We start from the raw sequence: 23,540 nt of genomic DNA, 5'->3' as shown, positions 1-23,540 counted from the left end.
GAACATGACCCAAAATACTAAGTTCTCTACTGTAAATGACCCTGCTCCAAGTTGATGTCATCACAGTTGCATGGTGTATATATTACAGAATCAATATCTTTATTGATGATCTGGAGGAGGGGATTGATTCAGTCAGCAGCAACTTTGCAGATGACACCAAGCTGGCAGCAGATGTTGGTCAGTTAGAGGGCAGAAGGGCTCTGCAGAGGGACCTTGCCAGGCTGGACAGATGGGCAGAGGCCAACAGGATGGCATTCAACAAGTCCAAGTGCCAGGGGCTGCACTTTGGCCACAGCAACCCCAGGCAGAGCTGCAGGCTGGGGGCAGAGTGGCTGAGAGCAGCCAGGCAGAGAGGGACCTGGGGGTAGTGGTTGACAGCAGGTGAACAGGAGCCAGCAGTGTGCCCAGGGGGCCAAGAAGGCCAAGGGCATCCTGGCCTGCAGCAGGAAGAGTGTGGCCAGCAGGAGCAGGGAAGTCCTTGTGCCCTGTGCTCAGCACTGCTGAGGCCACACCTTGAGTCCTGTGTCCAGTTCTGGGCCCCTCAGCTCAAGAAGGACATTGAGAGACTTGAAGGTGTCCAGAGAAGGGCAAGGAGGCTGGGGAGGTGTCTGGAGCACAGCCCTGGGAGGAGAGGCTGAGGGAGCTGGGGTTGCTTAGCCTGCAGAAGAGGAGGCTCAGGGGAGACCTTCTTGCTCTCTCCAGCTCCCTGAAGGGAGGCTGTAGCCAGGTGGGGGTTGGTCTCTTCTCCCAGGCAGCCAGCAGCAGAACAAGAGGACACAGTCTCAAGCTGTGCCAGGGGAGGTTTAGGCTGGAGGTGAGGAGAAAGTTCTTCCCAGAGAGAGTTGTTAGCCATTGGGATGTGCTGCCCAGGGAGGTGGTGGAGTCCCCATCCCTGGAGGTGTTCAAGAGGGGATTGGATGTGGCACTTGGAGCCATGGTTTAGTCATGAGGTCTGTGGTGACAGCTTGGACTCGATGATCTTTGAGGTCTCTTCCAACCTTGGTGGTACTGTGATACTGTGATACTGCCATGGGTTGGAGCTGGATGATCTCTAAGGTCCCTGCCAGCCCAGCCCATTCTGTGATAACTCCAAGGGTTAGGGTTTATTTACATCTGTGCCTTTTGTCATGGATAAAAGAAACCCTACTGACAGAACCCACCCTGAGCCAGACCTCTGCATTCAGGTCTGTCTTGGGAAACAGAAGTGGCCACACAGCACTTTGTTCCAGCAGGCAGAAGTCTATGAGTTCAGTTTGTGACTGGTAAGGTTACAGATGAGTCACAGCACTGAATTGTCAGGGAACAACAAAATGTCCTCTCCCAGGACAGAGGCATTTTGTACAACCCCAGCAGAGCAGCCTTTCCAGCTGCTGCCCAGAGCTGAAGAGCAGAGGCTTCCTCACACCCCTGCAGAGCAATTGCAGTGTGAATGGGACATTCATGGAGGTCTGAGGGTGCAAGGCAGTGAAGCCACTAAGCAAACTTTGGAGCAGTAAATCTAACATTTGCAAACTGAAAGAAATCATTAATGAGCAATCTGAGCCAAGTGCTTTGGACCTGAGCAGCTCTGCCATGGGCATTAAAGCTAACAGACCCCAGTGTGAGCTGAAGACAACGACTCTGCCAGCTGCACACAGCAGAGAGAGAGAGCAGCTAATGGCACTCCTCCTCCAATGGTACCCTGCTGCTGCCTTAGGGAGCAGCTCTAATTCAGCAGAGTGCCTGGCACTCCATTTCCACACCCCACAGCTGCCATCAGGTTCAGCAGCTGGGTCATAAATGGGTGGCTGTGAGGGGTGCACAAGAATGAGCATTGAGTGCTGACTGAGGGCAAGGGCTGGTGCCATTTGCAGCTGAAGAGGCAACAGTCTTAACAGGGGAAAAACCCCCAAAGTCCCAAAGAGTAGGTACTGAGATGAAAAAAGAATGATAGAATGCTTCAGGCTGGAAGGGAGACCTCAGAGATCATCTACTCCAACCCCCCCACCATGGGCAGGGACACCTCTCAATTAGACCTTGCTGTCCAAGGCCTCACCCAACCTGCCCTTAAAACACTGCCATGGAGGAGGCATCCACAGCCTCCCTGGGCAGCCTGCTCCAGAGTCTCACCAGCCCCAGACTGAAGAACTTCTTCCTCAGCTCCACTCTCACCCAGCTCTGCCTCAGCTCCAAACCATTCCCCCTTGGCCTGGCTCCAGACCCCCTCAGCAAAAGTCTCTCTGCAGCCTTCCTGCAGGATCCCTTCAGGTCCTGGCAGGCAGCTCTGAGGTCCCCCTGGAGCCTTCTCCTCTCCCAGCTCCCTCAGCCTGTGCTCACAGCAGAGCAGCTCCAGCCCTTGGAGCATCTTTGGCCTTCTCTGGACTCACTCCAGCAGCTCTGTGTCCTTCTCCTGCTGGGGACAGCAGAGCTGGAGGCAGGATTGGAGGTGAGGTCTGAGCAGAGCAGAGCCCAGGGGCAGAATCCCCTCTGCTGCCCTGCTGCCCACCCTGCTCTGGCTGCAGCCCAGCACACAGCTGCCTGAGGGCTGCAGGAGGGCACTGCTGGCTCCTGGGGAGCTGCTCAGTTACCAGCACCCCCAAACCTCTTTCTTCAAGACCACTCTCAACTCACTCTGCATGCAGTCAGGACACTTGCCCAACCTAGATGCAGGACACTGCCCTGTGACTTGCTGAAGCTCATGCAGCTGGCACTGGCCCACTTCAGCTCCTCAAGCTTCTTCTGGATGCCATCCTGCCCTCAAGTGACTCCTTGGTGTCACCAGCAATCCTGCTGAGGGTGCAGCCAGTGCCACTCTCAAAGATGTCAAAGAGCACTGGACCCAGACCAAGGGAGCTCACTCACCTACTGAAGTCAGTGGCAATGTAGGAAGACAGAAAGAAAAGAAACCAAACCCTGATTTCCAGGCTTACCTTCTGCTCCGAGTTCTCAAAGAACAAGAGCCCAAAATAGTCCTTTTCCAGGAGGTTGAGATGTTCACACACTTTGTCAAACAGCACTTGGCCTTTTGCTCTTTTCTGAAACACAAAGCAAACCACAGCACAGTCAGGAACAGTCTCCATCTGAACACACTGCCTTTCCTCTGGGGTTCTTCCACTTCAGCAGAAAGCACAAGGCCAGCTCAGTCTCTGAACTGATTTAGGTAGTTTGCACCACCAAGTGTCACTCCATGGTTCTTAGCTTTTCTGGACCTGTGTTTTCAAAGCCTTGGAAGCCTCCTCCAGGTGAGGCAGCTTGGCTCCATCATTCTCTCCTCCAGAGGAGTGCACTTCCTACAGTGCTCATTTCTGTTCCTTGGAACATCTCCAGCACACATCTCAGTGTGGGCTTGGAGGGACTCCAAAGGAAAATAAAGCACACTATCATCTTGAGAGATCACAGAAGCATTCAGGTTGGAAAAGACCTCTGGGACCATCAAGTCATACCACTGACCCTGATCTACAAAGTTCACCTCTGAACCACATCCCCAAGCACCACGTTTGAACACACCCAGGGACAGTGACTCCAGCACCTCCCTGGGCAGCACATTCCAGTGCCTGAGCACTCTTGCTGGCAAACACTTTTCCTACTGTCCTGTCCAAACCTCCCCTGTTGCAGCTTGAAGCTGTTCCCTCCTATTCTACTGCTAATTACCTGTGAGAAGAGACCAGCACCAAACTCAAAGGAACAAGCAAACCAGCACAGGGCAGTGATGAGACCAGCACCAAACTCAAAGGAACAAAGCAAACCAGCACAGGGCAGTGATGAGACCAGCACCAAACTCAAAGGAACAGAGCAAACCAACACAGGTCAGTGATGAGACCAGCACCAAACTCAAAGGAACAAAGCAAACCAGCACAGGTCAGTGATGAGACCAGCACCAAACTCAAAGGAACAGAGCAAACCAGCACAGGTCAGTGATGAGACCAGCACCAAACTCAAAGGAACAAAGCAAACCAGCACAGGGCAGTGATGAGACCAGCACCAAACTCAAAGGGACAAAGCAAACCAGCACAGGTCAGTGATGAGACCAGCCCCAAACTCAAAGGGACAAAGCAAACCAGCACAGGTCAGTGATGAGACCAGCACCAAACTCAAAGGAACAGAGCAAACCAGCACAGGTCAGTGATGAGACCTGCACCAAACTCAAAGGAACAAAGCAAACCAGCACAGGGCAGTGATGAGACCAGCCCCAAACTCAAAGGAACAAAGCAAACCAGCACAGGGCAGTGATGAGACCAGCCCCAAACTCAAAGGAACAGAGCAAACCAGCACAGGTCAGTGATGAGACCAGCACCAAACTCAAAGGAACAAAGCAAACCAGCACAGGTCAGTGATGAGACCAGCACCAAACTCAAAGGAACAGAGCAAACCAGCACAGGTCAGTGATGAGACCAGCACCAAACTCAAAGGAACAAAGCAAACCAGCACAGGGCAGTGATGAGACCAGCACCAAACTCAAAGGAACAAAGCAAACCAGCACAGGGCAGTGATGAGACCAGCACCAAACTCAAAGGAACAAAGCAAACCAGCACAGGGCAGTGATGAGACCAGCACCAAACTCAAAGGAACAAAGCAAACCAGCACAGGGCAGTGATGAGACCAGCACCAAACTAAAAGGAACAGAGCAAACCAGCACAGGTCAGTGATGAGACCAGCACCAACCTCAAAGGAACAAAGCAAACCAGCACAGGGCAGTGATGAGACCAGCACCAAACTCAAAGGAACAAAGCAAACCAGCACAGGGCAGTGATGAGACCAGCACCAAACTCAAAGGGACAAAGCAAACCAGCACAGGTCAGTGATGAGACCAGCACCAAACTCAAAGGAACAGAGCAAACCAGCACAGGGCAGTGATGAGACCTGCACCAAACTCAAAGGAACAAAGCAAACCAGCACAGGGCAGTGATGAGACCAGCACCAAACTCAAAGGAACATAGCAAACCAGCACAGGGCAGTGATGAGACCTGCACCAAACTCAAAGGGACAAAGCAAACCAGCACAGGGCAGTGATGAGACCAGCACCAAACTCAAAGGAACAAAGCAAACCAGCACAGGGCAGTGATGAGACCAGCCCCAAACTCAAAGGAACAAAGCAAACCAGCACAGGGCAGTGATGAGACCAGCACCAAACTCAAAGGAACAAAGCAAACCAGCACAGGGCAGTGATGAGACCAGCACCAAACTCAAAGGAACAAAGCAAACCAGCACAGGGCAGTGATGAGACCAGCCCCAAACTCAAAGGAACAAAGCAAACCAGCACAGGGCAGTGATGAGACCAGCACCAAACTCAAAGGAACAAAGCAAACCAGCACAGGGCAGTGATGAGACCAGCACCAAACTCAAAGGAACAAAGCAAACCAGCACAGGGCAGTGATGAGACCAGCAGAAGCAGCACACAAGGGGAAGCAGCACAGAACCAACACAGCCAGCTGTCAACATTGCAGAGGTTTTGAGGAGCAGGACATAACAGGAGAGGGTTGCCCTGTCTATAGATTTAGCAGCCCTCTCAGTACCAAACATATCCATCAGGCACAAGCCCAGCACTAAAGAAGTTGATTTTGCCTAATGAGAGCATTTGTGGAAGTCAGCCACAACACCAACCAAATGCAGATGAGGTTTCCATCTGAGGTCAGTTTCAGCACCACAGTTTCCTAATCTCTAATAGTAACTCTATTAGTTGCTCTATTAGTTTCCTACTCTCTAATAGTAATGTCTAATAGTATGAGCTTCTACAGGGTCAAGTGTTGAGCGCTGCACTTGGGACACTACAGCTCCATCAACATTACTGGCTTGGGGCAGGGTGGCTGGAGAGCTGCTTGGTGGAGAAGGACCTGAGGGTGTTGGTTGATGGCCCACTGAAGATGAGCCAGGTAGCCAAGAAGGCCAAAAGCATCCTGGCTTGTGTCAGGAACAGTGTGGCCAGCAGGTTTAGGGATGGGATTGTCCCCCTCTGTGTGGCACTGGTGAGGGCACACCTTGAATCCTGGGCTCAGTATTGGGAGCCTCACTCTAACAAGGACATTGAGGGGCTGCAGCAGGTCCAGAGAAGGGCAATGAAGATGGAGAAAGCTCTTGAACACAAGTCCTAGAAGGGACCTGGGGGTGTTTAGTCAGGAGGCTGGAGGCTGAGGGGAGACCTCATTGCTCTTTACAGATCCCTGAGAGGAGGCTGCAGGCTGAGGGGAGACCTCATTGCTCTTTACAGATCCCTGAGAGGAGGCTGCAGTGAGGTGGATGTTGGACTCTTCTCTCTGGTATCAGGTGGTAGAAGGAGAGGAACTGGCCTGAAACTGTGCCAGGGGAGGGTTAGGTTGGATGTGAGGAAAAATGTTTTTGCTGCAAGAGTGATCAGGGATTGGCACAGGCTGCCCAGGGAGGTGGTGGAGTCCCCAGCCCTGAAAGGTGTGGGCATGGCACTTGGGGCCATGGTTTGATGGCCATGGTGGGGCTGGGCTGGTGGCTGGACTGGATGATCTTAGAGGGCTTTTCCAACCATGTCCCTAAGCACCAGGTTCTTCCTGGAGTGAGGGCCCAGAAGTGAACACAACACTTCAGGTGTGGCCTCCCCAGTGCTGAACACAGGGGATCACCTCCTGTCCCTGCTGCCCACCCTGATTCTAATCCAAGGTAGGATGCCACTGGCTTTTTTGGCCCCCTGGGCACTGCTGGCTCCTGGTCAGTGACTGCCAACCAACACCCCCAGGGCCCTCTCCCAGCTGCAGCTTTCCAACCACACCTCCCCAGGTCTGGAGCTCCCCATGGGGTGGTTGTGACCCAGGTGCAGGACCTGGCCCTTGGCCTTGTTGAACTTCACACAAAGAGCCTTGGCCCATGGCTCTCACCTGTCCAGACCCTGCTGTAAAGCTTCCCTACCCTCTAGCAGCTGGACACAGCCACCAGGTTGGTGTCATCTGCAAATGTACTGAGGGTGCCCTCAATGCCCTCACCAAAGAGGCCAGGCCCCAGCACTGGACCCTGGGGGACACCACTGGTGAGTGGGCCCCAGGCAGCTGGAGCTGCTCTGGCACACAGCCCCCCAGTCTGAACCAGCTCCTTCCTGAGTGTTGTGCTATGTGTGGCATTTGTCACTGGGGCCACACCATGGCATTTCCAGAGGCCTGGCAGCTTCAAGGAATGTTTGCAATTGCTTGTCCTGCAGATTCCAGTGGATTCCACACACCACTGCCATTCCACAGACACACCATCAGCTGGCCCTGTGTAGGCCCTGGTGACACTGTGGCCATTGTCCCCTGCAGACCAGAGCAGAGTGCTCACACTGTGCCCTGGGCTCAGCTCTGCAGCACAGAACAATGAGGCTGGGAGCGAGGAGACCAGAAGCTATGTGCTGAGCAGATAGCTAAGGCATTGTTGTGCTACTGCCCAGGAGGCCAGAGCTTGCTCCAGTGGGGATCAGGCTGGTCAGCAGGCATTGCAGCCTCAAGGATCAGATTTCCAAAGGAACAACCTTGCAGGGTTGTGGAACACAGAATTCAGAGTCACTTTGGAAACCACAGAACCACACAACTGTGGAGCCTGGGAGAGGCTTCTGAGATCTTAGAATCTCAGAGTGGTTTGGGTTGGAGGGCAGCTCCAAAGCTCATCCAGCCCAATCCCCTGCACTCAGCAGGGACATCCCCAACTACATCAGGTTGCCCAGAGCCCTGTCCAGCCTCACCTGGAATATCTCCAGGGATGGAGCCTCAGCCACCTCCCTGGGCAACCTGGTCTGGTGCTCCACCACCCTCATGCTGCAGAACCTGTTCCTAACTTCCAATCTAACTCTGCTCTTCTCAGGTCTGAAATCCTCTCTTCCTGTCACTGCAGGTCTTTGGGAACACCAAGTCCAAGCACTCACCACAGGCTGCAATCAGCCACTGCCACACCACAGCCCTAAGCAAAATCAGGGGCTGGGACTCTGAAGGCTTTTCAAATGTTAAACTGTTCCTCTCTCCCCAAAAGCAGATGACTGCTGCTCCTGCTGGACAAGGCTACAGCTGGAAACAGGATTTGATTGAGTTCATTGTTCTGAATCTATTCAAGAGCCAATGCTCTCCAAGAGTTACAGGACTATAGACTGTTGGAAGGGACCCTCAAAAGTCCTCTTGTCCAACCCCACTGCAGTGAGCAAAGGCATCTGCCACTAGAGCAGGTTACCCAGGGTCCCATCAAGTTTGACCTTGAATGTCTCCAGGGATGTGGCCTCCACCACCTCCCTGGGCAGCCTGTGCCAGTGTCTCCCCAGCCTCCCTGTGCAGAACTTCCCTCTGATGTCCAACCTAAACTTCTCCTGCTCCAGTTTCAAACCATTGCCCCTTGGCCTGTCCCCACAGCCCCTTCTGAACAGTCCCTCCCCAGCTGCCTGCAGGTCCCCTGCAGGTATTGAAATGCAGCTCTAAGGTGTCCCTGCAGCCTTCTCTTCTCCAGGCTGAACAGCCCCAGCTCTCCCAGCCTGTCCTCACAGGAGGGCTGCTCCAGCCCTCTGCTCATCTTTGTGGCCTCCTCTGGACCCTCAGTCAAGTCCATGTCCTTCCTCTGCTGAGGGCTGCAGAGCTGCAGGTGAGGTGTCAGCACAGCAGAGCAGAGGGGCAGAATCCCCTCTCTTCTTCTGCTGCCCACACTGCTTTTCTATTGCCCTTGGCCTCCTGTGCTGCCAGTGCCCACTGCTGGCTCCTGCCAGCTTCTCCCCCACCAGCACCCCCGAGGGCTGCAGGGCTGCTCTCAATCTCAACATCCTCCAGCCTGAACTGATAATGAGGGTTTCCCTGACTCAGATGCAGGACCTTGCAGTTCACCTTACTGAACCTCAGGAGGTTCTCCTGAGCCTTCTTCAGCCTGCCCAGGTCCCTTTGGATGGCTCCTGTGCCTCAGTCTTGTCAAGCACACCACTCAGCTTGCTGCCATCTCAGACTTGCTCTGTGTGCCCTCAGCCCCAGTGCCTGTATCACTGGTGAAGGGTAGGGCTGAATGTTAACCCAAGGCACTTGTGTCACCAGGAGCAGCCCAATTCACTCCTCAGCACAGCCTGCAGGCTGGCAAAGGCAAGCCACAAAGCAGGAGCTGCCCTGGCTCCTGAGGAGTGAGAACTGGGAGAATGAAGATCAGTACTGACCACAGACAGGAGAGTGAGAGGTGTGTGGTACCCTGGGCTGCTTTCAAGAGCATGACACATCAAGCAGAGGTTTTGGCTGCAGCCTGCTCCACTCTGCTTCTTGGACAGTGATCCATAAAAAGTGCCTGTCCAGCACTTGTACTGCAGGGAGAGGGCTGAGAAGTGGCATGCAGCAAGCCTGGAGCTCCACCAAGCACAAACCACCTGGCTCAAGCAGGATCACAAGGGGGAATGCAAGAAAGGGAACACCAGAGCTCTCTCCCACCATAAACTCACAACAGCACAGCCAGCCAGAAAGAGCCAGGGCATGAGCAGTGCCTTGGAGGTGCAAGAGCAGCCAAAATGACCCAGAGGAGCCCTGCAAGGAACTGTGCTCAATGCTGCAGGGAAAGCCAAAAAGCCAAACTGTGGCTAGCCCATCTGGGGGGAAAAAACCTCTTGCTCTCCTCAGCTGCAGGGCACAACAGAGCAGCTTTGGTTGTGATGATGCCAGAGGTGAAAGAAAGGGTAGGTGCTGCCTGCAGGAATTTTGCAGGTGTGCAGAGGGCATTTTTGGCCATGAGATTACTTCACAGAATCACAGAATGGTTTGAGCTGGAAGGGACCTTCAAGAGCATCTACTTACAACCCCCCTGGTGGGCAGGGACACCTCCCACCAGCACAGCTTGCTCAAGGCCTCATCCAGCCTGGCCTTGAACACCTCCAGGGAGGAGGCAGCCACAGCCTCCCTGGGCAACCTGTGCCAGTGTCTCACTTCACACAAACCTTGTGGTGTGTTGAATCTGGACCAATGTATTCAAACTGTGTCAGACCTAAAGCCAAGGCTTGACAGGATGCTTGGTTGCATGGTTTAGTTGATTAGGTGGTGTTGGATGATAGGTTGGACATGATGATCTTGAAGGTCTCTTCCAACCTGGTCTATTCTATTCTATTCTATTCTATTCTATTCTATTCTATTCTATTCTATTCTATTCTATTCTATTCTACTTTCCATTTGCCAAAGAAAGGATTTCATACTTCAAACAGGCACTCAGGGAAACTCAAACACTTGTCCACACAGTCCAGTATCACAGATCACAGGATCACCAAGGTTGGAAGAGACCTCAAAGATCATCCAGTCCAAGCTCTACTTGGGAAAGAAAGATTTGCAAATAAAAAGAAAGCAGAGAGGGACTTTGGACAAGGGCTGGGGGGGCCAGGATGAGGGACAGTGGCTTTGAGCTGGGAGAGGGGAGACTGAGACTGGAGATGAGGAAGAGATTCTTGACAGTGAGGCTGGGGAGACCCTGGCACAGGTTGCCCAGGGAGGCTGTGGCTGCCTGCTCCCTGGAGATGCTCAGGCCTAGGTTGGATGAGGCCTTGAGCAAGCTGTGCTGGTGGGAGCTGTCCCTGCCCATGGCAGGTCCCTTCCACCCCAAACCATTCTAGGACTCAACTGAAAACTCAGCTACCACTGCCCATCTGCTCCATATCAAGCTCATTCAGACATTCCTTAATTCAGCATGAAAAGCTGACCCTAACTGTACCTCAAGCACACTTCCTCTTCCTTGGCCTTAGCAGGCTGCAAGTGAGCAGAGAGCCTCTGTCAGCTCCAATCCCTTCCACCTGCTCATACGTGCATGAAGTGCAGTCCATGCTGGCAGCCTTGCAGTGCCTTCTGTCATGAACATTTAATTGGAGCCTGACTGAATGCAACAACCAAACCAAACAGACCTGCCTTTGCTTCTAATCATTATCCAGCTAGCACTTCTTGTTGGTTGTTTAAACTGTGTCAGCCTCTGCTGAAAGCCAGACTGGATCTGAAGCAGCAAAACTCAGCAAGTCACAGGAGCCAAATGTAAGGACAGGGTTCCCTCTCATTTACCTAAGAAACCACAGGCCAAGAGGAAAACAATGCAAGTGACTTTCATGAGGGACAGGAAAATACCACAAGGAACAGGACAGCAGCCATAATCAACAAGTGGCTTAGAGGCTGGTGCAGACAAAAGAATTTTGGGTTTTTTGATCTTGGTAAAATTTCTACTGCACCAGGCCACCTGGCAACAGATGGAGTACATCTGTCCCAAAGAAGGGGAAAGGTCACAGTATATGAGAATGGCCTGTCCCCCAAAGGTAAAAAGATTCTGGGGAGGGAACTGGCAGCTCTCATCGACAGGGCTTTAAACTAGTTTCGAAGGGGGGAGGGGCTGAAACTAGTCCCCTCAGGCAAGAGTCTGGGGGCAGTAAGCTAGGGTCAGAGGCCAAACCAGCAGCCCAGCTGAGGTGCATGTACACTAATGCACGAAGCATGGGAAACAAACAAGAGGAGCTGGAAGCCTTGTTGCAGCAGGAAAGTTACGACGTAGTTGCCATCACGGAGACGTGGTGGGATAGCTCACATGACTGGAGTGCTGCAATTGATGGCTACAGGCTTTTCAGGAGAGATAGACAAGGAAGAAGGGGTGGAGGGGTGGCCATGTACATCAGGGAGGCACTAGATGCCATTGAGCTAGAGATTAGGGACAATCAGGTTGAATGCTTGTGGGCAAGAATTAGAGGGAAGACCAGCAGGGCAGACATCCTGGTTGGAGTCTGTTATAGACCACCCAACCAGGAGGATGATGTCGACGAAGCATTCTATAGACAGCTTAAGGCTGTCTCAAGATCTCCTGACCTTGTCCTCATGGGTGACTTCAACCTGCCTGACATCTGCTGGGATCTCAACACAGCAGAGAGGAGGCAGTCTAGGAGGTTCTTAGACTGCATGGAGGACAGCTTCTTATCCCAGGTGCTGCATGAGCCTACCAGGGGCAAGGCTTTGCTTGACCTCCTCTTCACCAGCAGGGAAGGGCTGGTGGGTGATGTGGTGGTCAGAGGCTGTTTAGGGGCCAGTGACCATGAAATAATAGAATTTTCGGTATTTGGTCAAACTAAGAGGGGCAGCAAGAAGACCTCCACTCTGGACTGCCCAAGGGCAGACTTCAGGTTGCTCAAGGAAATAATTCAGAGGGTTCCTTGGGAGAAAGCCCTTAAAAATAAAGGGGTCCAGGAGGGCTGGACCTGCTTCAAGAAAGAACTGATGAAGGCTCAGGAGCAGGCTGTGCCAGTGTGCCGGAAGAGGAGCCCCGGGGCAGACGGCCAGCCTGGCTGTGTAATGAACTTTTAACAGAACTAAGGGACAAAAAGAGGGTGTATAATCTTTGGAAGAAAGGGGAGGCAACCCATGGAATGTTTAAAGATGTTGCTAGGGCATGTAGGAGGAAAATTAGGGAGGCAAAAGCACATTTGGAACTTAAACTGGCCTCTGATGTGAAGGACAACAAAAAGTCCTTCTATAAATATATTAATAGCAAGAGGAAGGGCAGGGACAACCTCCACTCCTTGGTTGACATGGAAGGAAATGTTGTAACACAGGATGAGGAAAAGGCAGAGGTACTTAACACCTTCTTTACCTCAGTTTTTACTAGCTGGAAAGAACGTCTACCAGACAGCTGGCCTGCAGAGCTGGCAGAGGGAGCCAGGGAGCTGCATGGTTTCCCTGTGTTCCATGAGCAAGTGATAGGAGCTCTCCTCAGCAGCTTGGACCCCCACAAGTCCATGGGACCAGATGGGATCCATCCTAGGGTGCTGAGAGAGCTGGCAGATGAGCTGGCCAAGCCACTCTCCATGATTTTTCATCAGTCCTGGCTCACTGGAGAGATCCCAGATGACTGGAAGCTGGCCAACGTGGTACCCATCCACAAGAAGGGCCGGTTGGATGAGCCAGGGAATTACAGGCCTGTCAGCCTGACCTCAGTGCCAGGAAAGATTATGGAGCAGGTCATCCTGAGTGCAATCACACAACACTTAGAGGATGGCCAAGGGATCAGGCCCAGCCAGCATGGGTTTAGGAAGGGCAGGTCCTGCCTGACCAACCTGATCTCCTTCTATGATCAGGTGACCCGCCTGGTGGATGTAGGGAGGCCTGTGGATGTAGTCTACCTGGACCTCAGCAAGGCCTTTGACACCGTTCCCCATAGCAAACTCCTGGCCAAGCTGTCAGCCCATGGCTTGGATGGGAGCACACTGCGATGGGTTAGGAACTGGCTGGAGGCTGAGCCCAGAGAGTGGTGGTGAATGGTGCCACAGCCAGCTGGCAGCCAGGCACCAGTGGTGTGCCCCAGGGATCAGTGCTGGGCCCCATGCTCTTTAACATCTTTATTGATGATCTGGACGAGGGCATCGAGTCCATCATCAGTAAATTTGCTGATGACACCAAGCTGGGGGCAGGAGATGATCTGCTGGGGGGTAGAGAGGCTCTGCAGAGGGACCTCGACAGGCTGGGCAGATGGGCAGAGGCCAAGGGCAGGAGATTGAACACATCCAAGTGCCAGGTTCTGCACATTGGCCACAGCAACCCCATGCAGAGCTACAGGCTGGGGGCAGAGTGGCTGAGAGCAGTCAGGCAGAGAGGGACCTGGGGGTGCTGGTCGACGGTAGACTGAACATGAGCCTGCAGTGTGCCCAGGCAGCTAAGAGGGCCAATGGCATCCTGGCCTGCATCAGGAACAGTGTGGCCAGCAGGAGCAGGGAGGTCATTCTGCCCCTGTACACTGCACTGGTTAGGCCACACCTTGAGTACTGTGTCCAGTTCTGGGCCCCTCAGTTTAGGAAGGAGGTTGACTTGCTGGAAGGTGTCCAGAGAAGGGCAACAAAGTTGGTGAGGGGTTTGGAACATAAGCCCTACGAGGAGAGGCTGAGGGAGCTGGGGTTGCTTAGCCTGGAGAAGAGGAGACTCAGGGGTGACCTTATTACTCTCTACAACTACCTGAAGGGAGGTTGTAGACAGACGGATGTTGGTCTCTTCTCCCAGGCAGCCAGTACCAGAACAAGAGGACACAGTCTCAGGCTGCGCCAGGGGAGGTTCAGGCTGGATGTTAGGAAAAAGTTCTATACAGAAGGAGTGATTGCACATTGGAATGGGCTGCCTGGGGAGGTGGTGGAGTCACCATCACTGGAGGTGTTTAGGAGGAGACTTGATGGGGTGCTTGGTGCCGTGGGTTAGTTGCTTGGGCGGTGTTGGATTGGTTGATGGGTTGGACGCGATGATCTTGAAGGTCTCTTCCAACCTGGTTTATTCTATGTATCCTATGTATTCTATGTATCAAGGGGCAAATGCCAATCACCTACACATCACAGCATGGCTTAGGCTGGAAGGGACCTCAGAGCTCATCTACTCCACCTCCCTGCCATGGGCAGGGACACCTCTCAACTAGACTTGGTAGCCCAAGGCCTCATCCAACCTGGCCTTAAACACCTCCAAGCAGAAGGCATCAACAACCACCCTGGGCAACCTGTGTCTCAGCACCCTTGTACCAAAGAACTTCTACCTGAGGTCTCTTGGTCTCTTCTCTCAGGCAACCAGCAGCAGAACAAGAGGACACAGTCTCAAGCTGTGCCAGGGGATATTTAGGCTGGGGGTGAGGAGAAAGTTCTTCCCAGAGAGAGTTGTTAGCCACTGGGATGTGCTGCCCAGGGAGGTGGTGGAGTCCCCATCCCTGGAGGTGTTCAAGAGGGGATTGGATGTGGCACTTGGTGCCATGGTCTAGTCATGAGGTCTGTGGTGACAGGTTGGACTTGATGATCTTTAAGGTGCCTTCCAACCTTGGTGATACTGTGAGACTGTGAGGTCCAGCCTACAGCTGCTTTCCCTCAGGTTAAACCCATTGTGCTGTCACTAGACACTCATGTGTTTAAGCTGTGCCAGGGGAAGTTCAGACTGGACACTAGGGAAAACTTCTGTCCCAAGAGAATGGTGTGGCAGTGGGACAGGCTGCCCAGCCAGGGTGCTGGAGTCACCACAGAATCACAGAATCACCCAGGTTGGAAAACACCTCAGAGATCATCAAATCCAACCTCTCACCCAGCACCATCTGACAATTCAACCATGGCACCAAGGGCCTCATCCAGGCTCTTCCTAAACACCTCCAGGGATGGGGACTCCACCACCTCCCTGGGCAGCACATTCCAATGGCCAGTCTCTCTTGCTGGGAAGAACTTTCTCCTCACCTCCAGCCTAAACCTCCCCTGGCACAGCTTGAGACTGTGTCCTCTTGTTCTGCTGCTGGGTGCCTGGGAGAAGAGACCAACCCTCACCTGGCTAAAACGTCCCTTCAGGGAGTTGCAGAGAGCAAGAAGGTCTCCCCTGAGCCTCCTCTTCTGCAGGCTAAGCAACCCCAGCTCCCTCAGCCTCTCCTCACAGGGCTGAGCTCCAGACCCCTCCCCAGCCTCCTTGCCCTTCTCTGGGCACCTTCAAGTCTCTCAATGTCCTTCTTGAGCTGAGGAGCCCAGAACTGGACACATCCCTGGAGGTGCTCAAGAAGCTGTAGATGCAGTACCTCAGAATAAGATTTAGTGCTAATGGTAGTTGTGTTATGGTTGGGCTCAATGACCTTAAAGGTCTTTTCCAACCTTAATCATTCTATAATTCTATGACAAGTGCCTCCCCAGCCTTCCTGTAGTTTCCTTTTGGGTATTGGAAGGCTGCCCTAGGGTCCCCCTGGAGTCTTCTCTTCTTCAGGCTAAACAAGACCTCAGCCTGTCCTCATAGCCCTTGGATCACCCTTGTGAGCCTCCTCTGCACTCATTAAAGGTTATTAATTTATAGCTGCTCCCACAGATGGCAGCTACCAGGACAAAGGCCAAAATGATCCTATTTGCATTGTGCTAAACATTCCAGCAGTCTGCTCAGACTGCTCACCTGCCATTACATCTCACTCAATATTACACCATCAATTCATCATTAACCTACCTTACTTCATCCTTTAAGATGGTTCTGTCATTTCCAGTAAGCACAAAAATGGAGCAGTGTTCAATCTGGGGGCACTGTGACTCAGTGTCTTTCACCCTTCCACACTCTGACAAGTCTCACATGTTGTGATCCCTGGAAGTGAACTGAACTCTTTAAAGAATGAAAGGGAACTGGAAATTCCTGACAGGTCACAGCCCCTGCAAGTTGTTTTAAGCCCCACTCCTCCAGAACTACTCCAAACAGTTGTCTGCCTCCTTGTTTTAACTCCCTCCAGGCACTCACACATGTCTGAAGAGTCCATGGCTACATGAAGGCTCTCTCTATGAGTTCTGGGCCACTCAGGTCAAGAAGGACCTCAGGGAACTGCTTGAGAGAGTCCAGCACAGAGGCACAGAGCTGCTGCAGGCCAGGCTGAGGCTGAGGCTGAGGCAGCTGGGAGCAGAGGAGCCTGAGGGCTGCCCTCATGGCTGGGGATAAAGATGTGCAGGGCTGGAGCCAGGCTCTGCTCAGGGATGGCCAAGCACAGCAGAAGGGGCACTAGGGGCAAGCTGGAGCAGAGGAGGTGCCAGGGGAACAGGAGGGAAAACTTTGTGACTGTGAGGGTGCTGGAGCCTGGAGCAGGCTGCCCAGAGAGGTTGTGGAGTCTCCTGCTCTGGAGCCTTTCCAGCCCCACCTGGATGTGTTCTGTGTGCCCTGCCCTGGGTGCCCTGCTCTGGCAGGGGGTTGGACTGGGTGCTCTCTGGAGGTCTCTCCCAACCCCTAACATTCTGTGATCCTAATAGTTCTAAGGTTAAAATAAATTAATTGGATTAATTGGTCATGCTCTATGAATGCTTCTATTCATAGAATCACAGGATGCACCAGCTTGGAAGGGACCCTCAAAGCTCATCTTGTCCAACCCCCCAAGCAGTCAGCAGGGACATCTCCAACTGGAGCAGGTTGCTCAGGGCCACAGTGGTTAATGTGCAGCCACTGCACTCAGCACTGCTATCCACTAACTACTGCAGATGCCTCTCCTCCTTTCCCAGAAAGGAAGTGAAGCTCCTGAATTCTCAGCCAGACAAACATTTCCCTGTGAAGTTCACTGTCTCAAGAGCAGGCTGAGAGGACACCTCACTGATCTCTACAGCTACCTGAAAACAGGTTGGGGTGAAGCCCCTGCTGGCCTCTTTTCCTGATCAATAATGACAGGACAGAAGGAAGTGGCCTCAAGCTGGGCCAGGGGAGGTTTAGGTTGGATATTAGGAAGAATTTCATTCCTGCAGAAGTTCTCTGGACACCTTCAAGTCTCTCAATGTCCTTCTGAAACTGAGGAGCCCAGAACTGGACACAGGACTCAAGGTGTGGCCTAAGCAGTGCTGAGCACAGGGCACAAGGACTTCCCTGCTCCTGCTGGCCACACTCTTCCTGATGCAGGCCAGGATGCCCTTGGCCTTCTTGGCCCCCTGGGCACACTGCTGGCTCCTGTTCAGCTGCTGTCAACCACAACCCCCAGGTCCCTCTCTGCCTGGCTGCTCTCAGCCACTCTGACCCCAGCCTGTAGCACTGCCTGGGGTTGCTGTGGCCAATGTGCAGCACCTGGCACCTCCTGCCCTTGGCCTCTGCCCATCTGCCCAGCCTGGCAAGGTCCCTCTGCAGAGCTCTCCTACCCTCTAACAGCTCAACTCCTGCCCCCAGCTTGCTGTCAGCTGCACATTTACTGCTGATGGACTCAATGCCCTCCTCCAGATCATCAACAAAGATATTGAACAGGCTGGGGCCCAGCACTGATCCCTGGGGCACACCACTGGTGCCTGGCTGCCAGCTGGCTGTGGCACCATTCACCACCACTCTCTGGGCCTGGCCCTCCAGCCAGTTCTTGAGCCATTTCAGAGTCCAAGCCATGGGCTGCCAGCTTTGCCAGGAGTTTGTTGTGGCAGACAGTGTCAAGGAGGTGCTGACAGTGGAAGTGCCTACAGTTCATTTCTGGGGAGAAAAAAAACCCACAACCAACCCAGCTGCTAACCAAACCACAACACAAAGCCCAACCCAGAGCATGAAACACTGCAGTGAGAAATTCAGATTACAGTGAAGTGGAGAACAGGCTGCACCTGACACAAGACTTAGCTTCCTTATGCCTTTCCTGGGCAGCAGTGTTTTCTCTCCCCTGGCATGGAGACAAGCTATCTGGGGAGGCTACACTCAAAAAAAGGACTATGAATCAGGTCCTTCAAATCTACATCTACAAAAGCAAAGCCACACAAAGTACAAAGCTAGAGGAGGAGAAAAACCTGCAGGAAATGATCACCAAAGCAGCTGAAACATCTGCTTCAAGAGGTCTGTAGGAAAAGAATGACTGACTGCAAGTTCAAACTGGCAAGCTGACACCAGACAAAAGATCCATTAAGGCAAACTAAAGAGGGCAACAGAACAAATCACTTACCCTGAGAGGTGATTAATTTACACAGTAAATCTTAAACATGAAAACTGGTTGAGATGTGCTTTGTTGGAAGCCAACCATCAAGCACACAGGCACGCCCTGAGGGATGGGAAAGACATGCAAAGGCAAGCAGTGGGGAATAGCTCCACTGTCAGTCAGCCCTTGGTGGCTGTAAAAACAGCTTCAAAGCAATTATCAATACACAAACCAGAAAAGAGGCACAGAAGCCAAGGTACAAATGTTCTACAGCAACAGCTGATGGCAAATCAGCAGCCTTGCAGCACCTGAAAGGGGCTCCAGGAGAGCTGGGGAGGGACCTGGGACAAGGGCTGGGAGTGACAGGACCAGGGGCAATGGATTTGAGCTGGGAGAGAGGAGATTGAGACTGGAGTGGAGGAAGAAGTTCCTTCCAGTGAGGGTGGGGAGACTCTGGCACAGGTTGCCCAGGGAGGTTGTGGCTGCCTCCTCCCTGGGGATGTTCAACAAGGCCAGGTTGGATGAGGCCTGGAACAAGCTGGGCTGGTGGGAGGTGTCCCTGCCCATGGCAGGGGGTTGGATGATCTTGAAGGTCCCTTCCAACCCAAACCATTCTAGGATTTTCCCAACACATTTATCTTACTTATTCTACAGAAGCTCTCTAGCATCTACTGCTACTGAATTGAAACAGCCATCCTTTTAAAGTTCAAGACAGTTCTCTCTCTATCTAGTCCTCTTGGCTTGCAAAACTGGCTTCACTGAATTTGTTCCTATGCAAGCACACCAAGGACAAACCCAGCTTCACCAGGGGACACAGAGGCAGGCTGGCAACAGGACAGCAGAGCTTTGAGGTAAGTGCTGTGTGAGTCAAGACTCAACTCTCTCAACAGCCACAACTCAGCCTCTGGGTTACAACAAAGTCAAGACTGTTGAAGTGCTTTAAGGCACTGAGGCTGAAGGAATGAAGCCACAGAAATGAAGCCACCTGTATGCCTAGAAATAAATTAAGCCCAGAAAGCCAAAGGGAAGATCAGCAGGACAGAAATCCACCTGCCACGTGGACAGCAGCCTAGGGAGCAGCTTCTGCTCTCCTGAAACTGCGTTTCTTCCACAACACAGACTGCTGCCTGCTGCTCTTGCAGGAAGAGTGAACAAAAGATGGACAGGGGGAAAAGAAGGGAAATTCAAGTGAAAAACAAAATGGTCAGAAATGACCCAGAGAAAGGCAGCTGGCATCTGAATTTAGCTCAGGATTGCTTGTTAGGATCAAGGCACACAGCAGGAAATCAAAAGCTGAGTGTCAGAGGAAAGACCTGGCCCAGCCCAGCAGGGACAAAAGAGCTGCTGTTATCAGGAACACTATGCCTGACCTCAGAGTATCATAGAGTTGTTTTGGTGGGAAAAGACCTCCAGGATCACCCAGCCCAACCATCAACCCAGCACCACCATGGCCACCAAACCATGTCCCCAAGTGCCATGGGCACACCTCTCTTGAACACCTCCACCACCTCCCTGGGCAGCCTGTGCCAGTCCCTGACCACTCTTGCAGCAAAGAAAATTTTCCTCATCTCCAACCTGAACCTCCCCTGGCACAATTCCAGGCCATTTCTCCTCCTCTTATCACTTGTTAGGCAGGAGCCTAGACCGAGCCCCACCTCACTCAGCCTCCTTTCAGGGAGTTGTGGAGAGCAATGAGGCCTCTCTCCAGCCTCCTCTTCACCACACAAAACAAATCCAGTGCTCTCAGCTGCTCCTCATGAGAGGGTCTTGGTCCTGAAGAGGTTTGGAGAGGATTATTTGCACCTTCCAAGTTTTTGATGGGCAGGTGAGCAGTATCCATCTGGCACTGCAGTACAGCACACAGGAGGATTTGTACATAATAAGCAATTAAACTACTAGGAAGCCCAGTGAGGCTCACAAACACTTTAGGGACTGGCTGACAGACACTGGAAAATTAAAAAGCACCTGAAAGATGAAAGGCTTCAAGCAGAAGCCTGCACTGCTGCATGGCTGCATGAGATCAAAACTGACCCACTTCCATTAGACCAAGGGGAACAGTCCCAAGGAATGAGCAGGAGCTAGGAAATGCCATTAACATCACCACTGCTTTGACCTCACATCAGAGAATCATAGAAGTGCTCCACTTGGAAAACACCTCTGAGACTGAGTCCAACATCAACCCACCCCCACCATGGCTATCAAACCCTGGCCCCAAGTGCCAGGGCCACTCCTTTCTTGAACACCTCCAGGGATGGGGACCCCACCACCTCCCTGGGCAGCCTCTGCCAATGCAAATATTCCAAAGATCAACGTGAGAGACCCATTGAGATGTCTGGGTTTAGACAAGGCACACATTTTACCCACACTTCATAACCCAGATATTGACCTAGGCACCACAGCTGGGCAGTTAGGTACAACATCGAGGGAGGTTCTCCTCCCATGGGGATCTGCTGGAGAGCCTCCAAGGGAGGGCTCCAAGGATGCTGAAGGGACTGCAGCACTGCCTGGGGAGGAGAGGCTGAGAGCCCTGGGGCTGTTCAGTCTGGAAAGGAGAAGACTGAGAGCTGATCTGATCAATATCTGAAGGCTGGGGGTGAGGAAGGAAGAGACAGGGACAGCCGCTGATCAATTATGCCTTGGGATAGGACAAGAGGCGATGGATGGAAACTCCAGCACAGGAAGTTTCACTTCAACATGAGGAAGAGCTTCTTCACTGAGGGTCCCAGAGCCCTGGAGCAGGCTGCCCAGAGAGGTTGTGGAGTCTCCTGCTCTGGAGCCTTTCCAGCCCTGTCAACCCTGTCTGGAGGCTGGGAGAGTTGGGGCTGTTCAGCCTGGAGAAGAAAAGGCTCTGGGCAGACCTTAGAGCTGCATTGCAGTATCTGAAGGGGGTTTACAGGAAGGCTGGCAGTAATAGGACAAAGGGCAATGGTTTGAAAGTGGAATGGGACAGATTAAGGTTGGACATTAGAATAACTAGACTTGAATTGAATTGAATTGAATTGAATTGAATTGAATTGAATTGAATTAACCAGGTTAGAAAAGACCTTTGAGATCATCAAGTCCAACCTCTCACCCAGCACCATCTGATCAACTAAACCATGGCACCAAGGGCCTCATCCAGACTCTTCCTAAACACCTCCAGGGATGGGGACTCCACCACCTCCCTGGGCAGCACATCCCAGTGGCCAATCTCTCTTGCTGGGAAGAATTTCTTCCTAACATAGCAGGACATTCTAAAGTGGTGAAACCCTGAACAGGATGCCCAGAGAAGTGGTTGAGGCCTCCCTTCCTGGAGACATCCAAGATCAGCCTGATCTAGCTGGGAGGTGTCCCTGCTCATTGCAGGAGGGTTGGACAAGATGACCTTTGAGGGTCCCTTCCAACCCAATGCAATCTGTAAGCATTCCATAATTTAATCCTGATCTAAAATACTTAACAACTCCTGTTTGATTTCACATTTGGACATAGGGTCAGCCTGAAGGAGCATGTGTGTGCAGACAGACCATAAAGTCATGAAAGCCAAGAAGCTATTTTAGCTCACAGCTGCTATTTCTGTTGGTGATCTTAAGGCAGAGTTAACAGATAAATACACAAAATATCTAACCCAGTGGGAATGACAATTACATGCAGCCAGGAAAATTTAGAGCTAGAACATAAATCAGAGGATGCTAGGGATTGGATGGGACCTCCAGAGATCATCCAGTCCAACCCCTGCCAGAGAAGGGCACCCAGGGCAGGGCACACAGAACACATCCAGGTGGGGCTGGAAAGGCTCCAGAGCAGGAGACTCCACAACCTCTCTGGGCAGCCTGCTCCAGGCTCCAGCAGCCTCACACCAAAGAAGTTTCTCCTCAGGTTGAGGTGGAACCTCCTGGGTTCCAGTTTGTGTCCATTGCCTCTTGTCCTATCCCAGGACACCACTGCCCAGAGCCTGGCCCCTTCCTGCCCCCCACCCCTCAGATATTTGTAACCATTGATCAGATCCCTCTCAGCCTTCTCTTCTCCAAGCTCAACAGCCCCAGGGCTCTCAGCCTTTCCTCCTCACACAGATGCTCCAGGCCCTTCAGCATCCTGGTAGCCTTAATTGGACTCTGTAACAAGACTTTTCTTTGAAGCAAACTTTTGTAGACTTCAGTTCTCTAGCTGAAATAAAAAGAAAGGATAAATGACTGACCTCCACCCAGTGCCTGTGCTATTAGCTGCAGGAAACCCTTCATCTTGTGTGGGGAAAGAAGCCAATTTTGAGCTGTCAAATGATCTCCATTGAAAGGATCTGTGCATTGCATTTCATCTTCCTTGCTATTTTACCTCAGAGACTTCTCACTCTCTACAGCTCCCTGAAAGAAAGTTGCAGTGAGGTGGGGGTTGGGCTCTTCTCCCTAGTCTCAGGTGATAGAAGGAGAGGAAATGGCCTGGAATTGTGCCAGGGGAGGGTTGGGTTGGAGACTGGAAACTTCTTTGCTGCAAGAGTGATCAGGGATTGGCAGAGGCTGCCCAGGGAGGTGGTGGAGTCCCCATGCCTGGAGGTGTTCAAAAGATGTGTGACTATGGCAGTGTGGGACATGGTTTGGTGGCCATGCTGATCATGGGCTGAAGGGTGGACTCTATGATCTTGGAGGTCTTCTCCCACCCAAACAATTCTACTACTCTGTGATTTAAGGATGAAATGGAAAGGCCTTAACAATGGAGCTTTGAGGAGGTTGGGGCCCTGTCCCTGGAGGTGTTTAAGCCCAGGCTGGATGAGGCTCTGGGCAGGCTGATCTAGTGTGAGGTGTCCCTGCCCATGGCAGGGGGGTTGGAACTGGCTGATCCTTGTGGTCCCTTCCAACCCTAACTGATTCTATGATACTATGAAATGAAATGTTCCTGGCCCCTGATGCTGGCAATGTGAGTGCAGCATTGGCATGAGCTCACTGCAGACACAAAATGCATTTCCTAAGCTCAGTGCAATTGGAAACAACTCTATTTTTCCCTCTATGGAGAAAAGAGCTCTTTCCAGAGAGCCTTTTGCTGCCTTACCTCTAGGTCACAGCTGTACTCCATGCCATCCAGCAGCACCACTTTACAGGCCACAGTTTTGATTTTCTTGGGAGCCTTCTGTGGCAGGTTTTCTGCTTTCATTTCAGCTGTCTGCACTTCTTTTGTCTCCCTTTTGTCTTCTTCTTGTTTTTCTTCCTTTTCCTCTGCAACTTTCTCTACTTCCACTTCTTTCCCATCTTCTTTGGCAGGCTGTAAAAAACACAGTGAAGTAATGACTGAAATTAGGAAGGTTTAGAGGCTAATTGTAG

At 52.3% G+C, this 23,540-nt stretch overlaps 1 protein-coding gene across 1 annotated transcript in view; it reads right to left on the bottom strand.

Annotated features, from left to right (window-relative positions):
* The window catches only part of EPB41L2 (erythrocyte membrane protein band 4.1 like 2), a 157,110-nt gene that overhangs the window by 55,298 nt on the left and 78,272 nt on the right, over positions 1–23,540 (bottom strand). The window contains exons 4-5 of the mRNA XM_054173977.1: positions 23,272–23,481; positions 2,910–3,014 (exon numbers count right to left, since the gene is read on the bottom strand). Of these exons, the coding sequence (XP_054029952.1) occupies positions 2,910–3,014; positions 23,272–23,481 (315 nt within the window). The remainder of the gene's footprint in view (positions 1–2,909; positions 3,015–23,271; positions 23,482–23,540) is intronic.

The sequence above is a fragment of the Dryobates pubescens genome, chromosome 28 (assembly GCF_014839835.1).
Source record: "Dryobates pubescens isolate bDryPub1 chromosome 28, bDryPub1.pri, whole genome shotgun sequence".
NCBI classification, from domain to species: domain Eukaryota; kingdom Metazoa; phylum Chordata; class Aves; order Piciformes; family Picidae; genus Dryobates; species Dryobates pubescens.
This window is presented reverse-complemented; position numbering and strand designations above follow the sequence as displayed.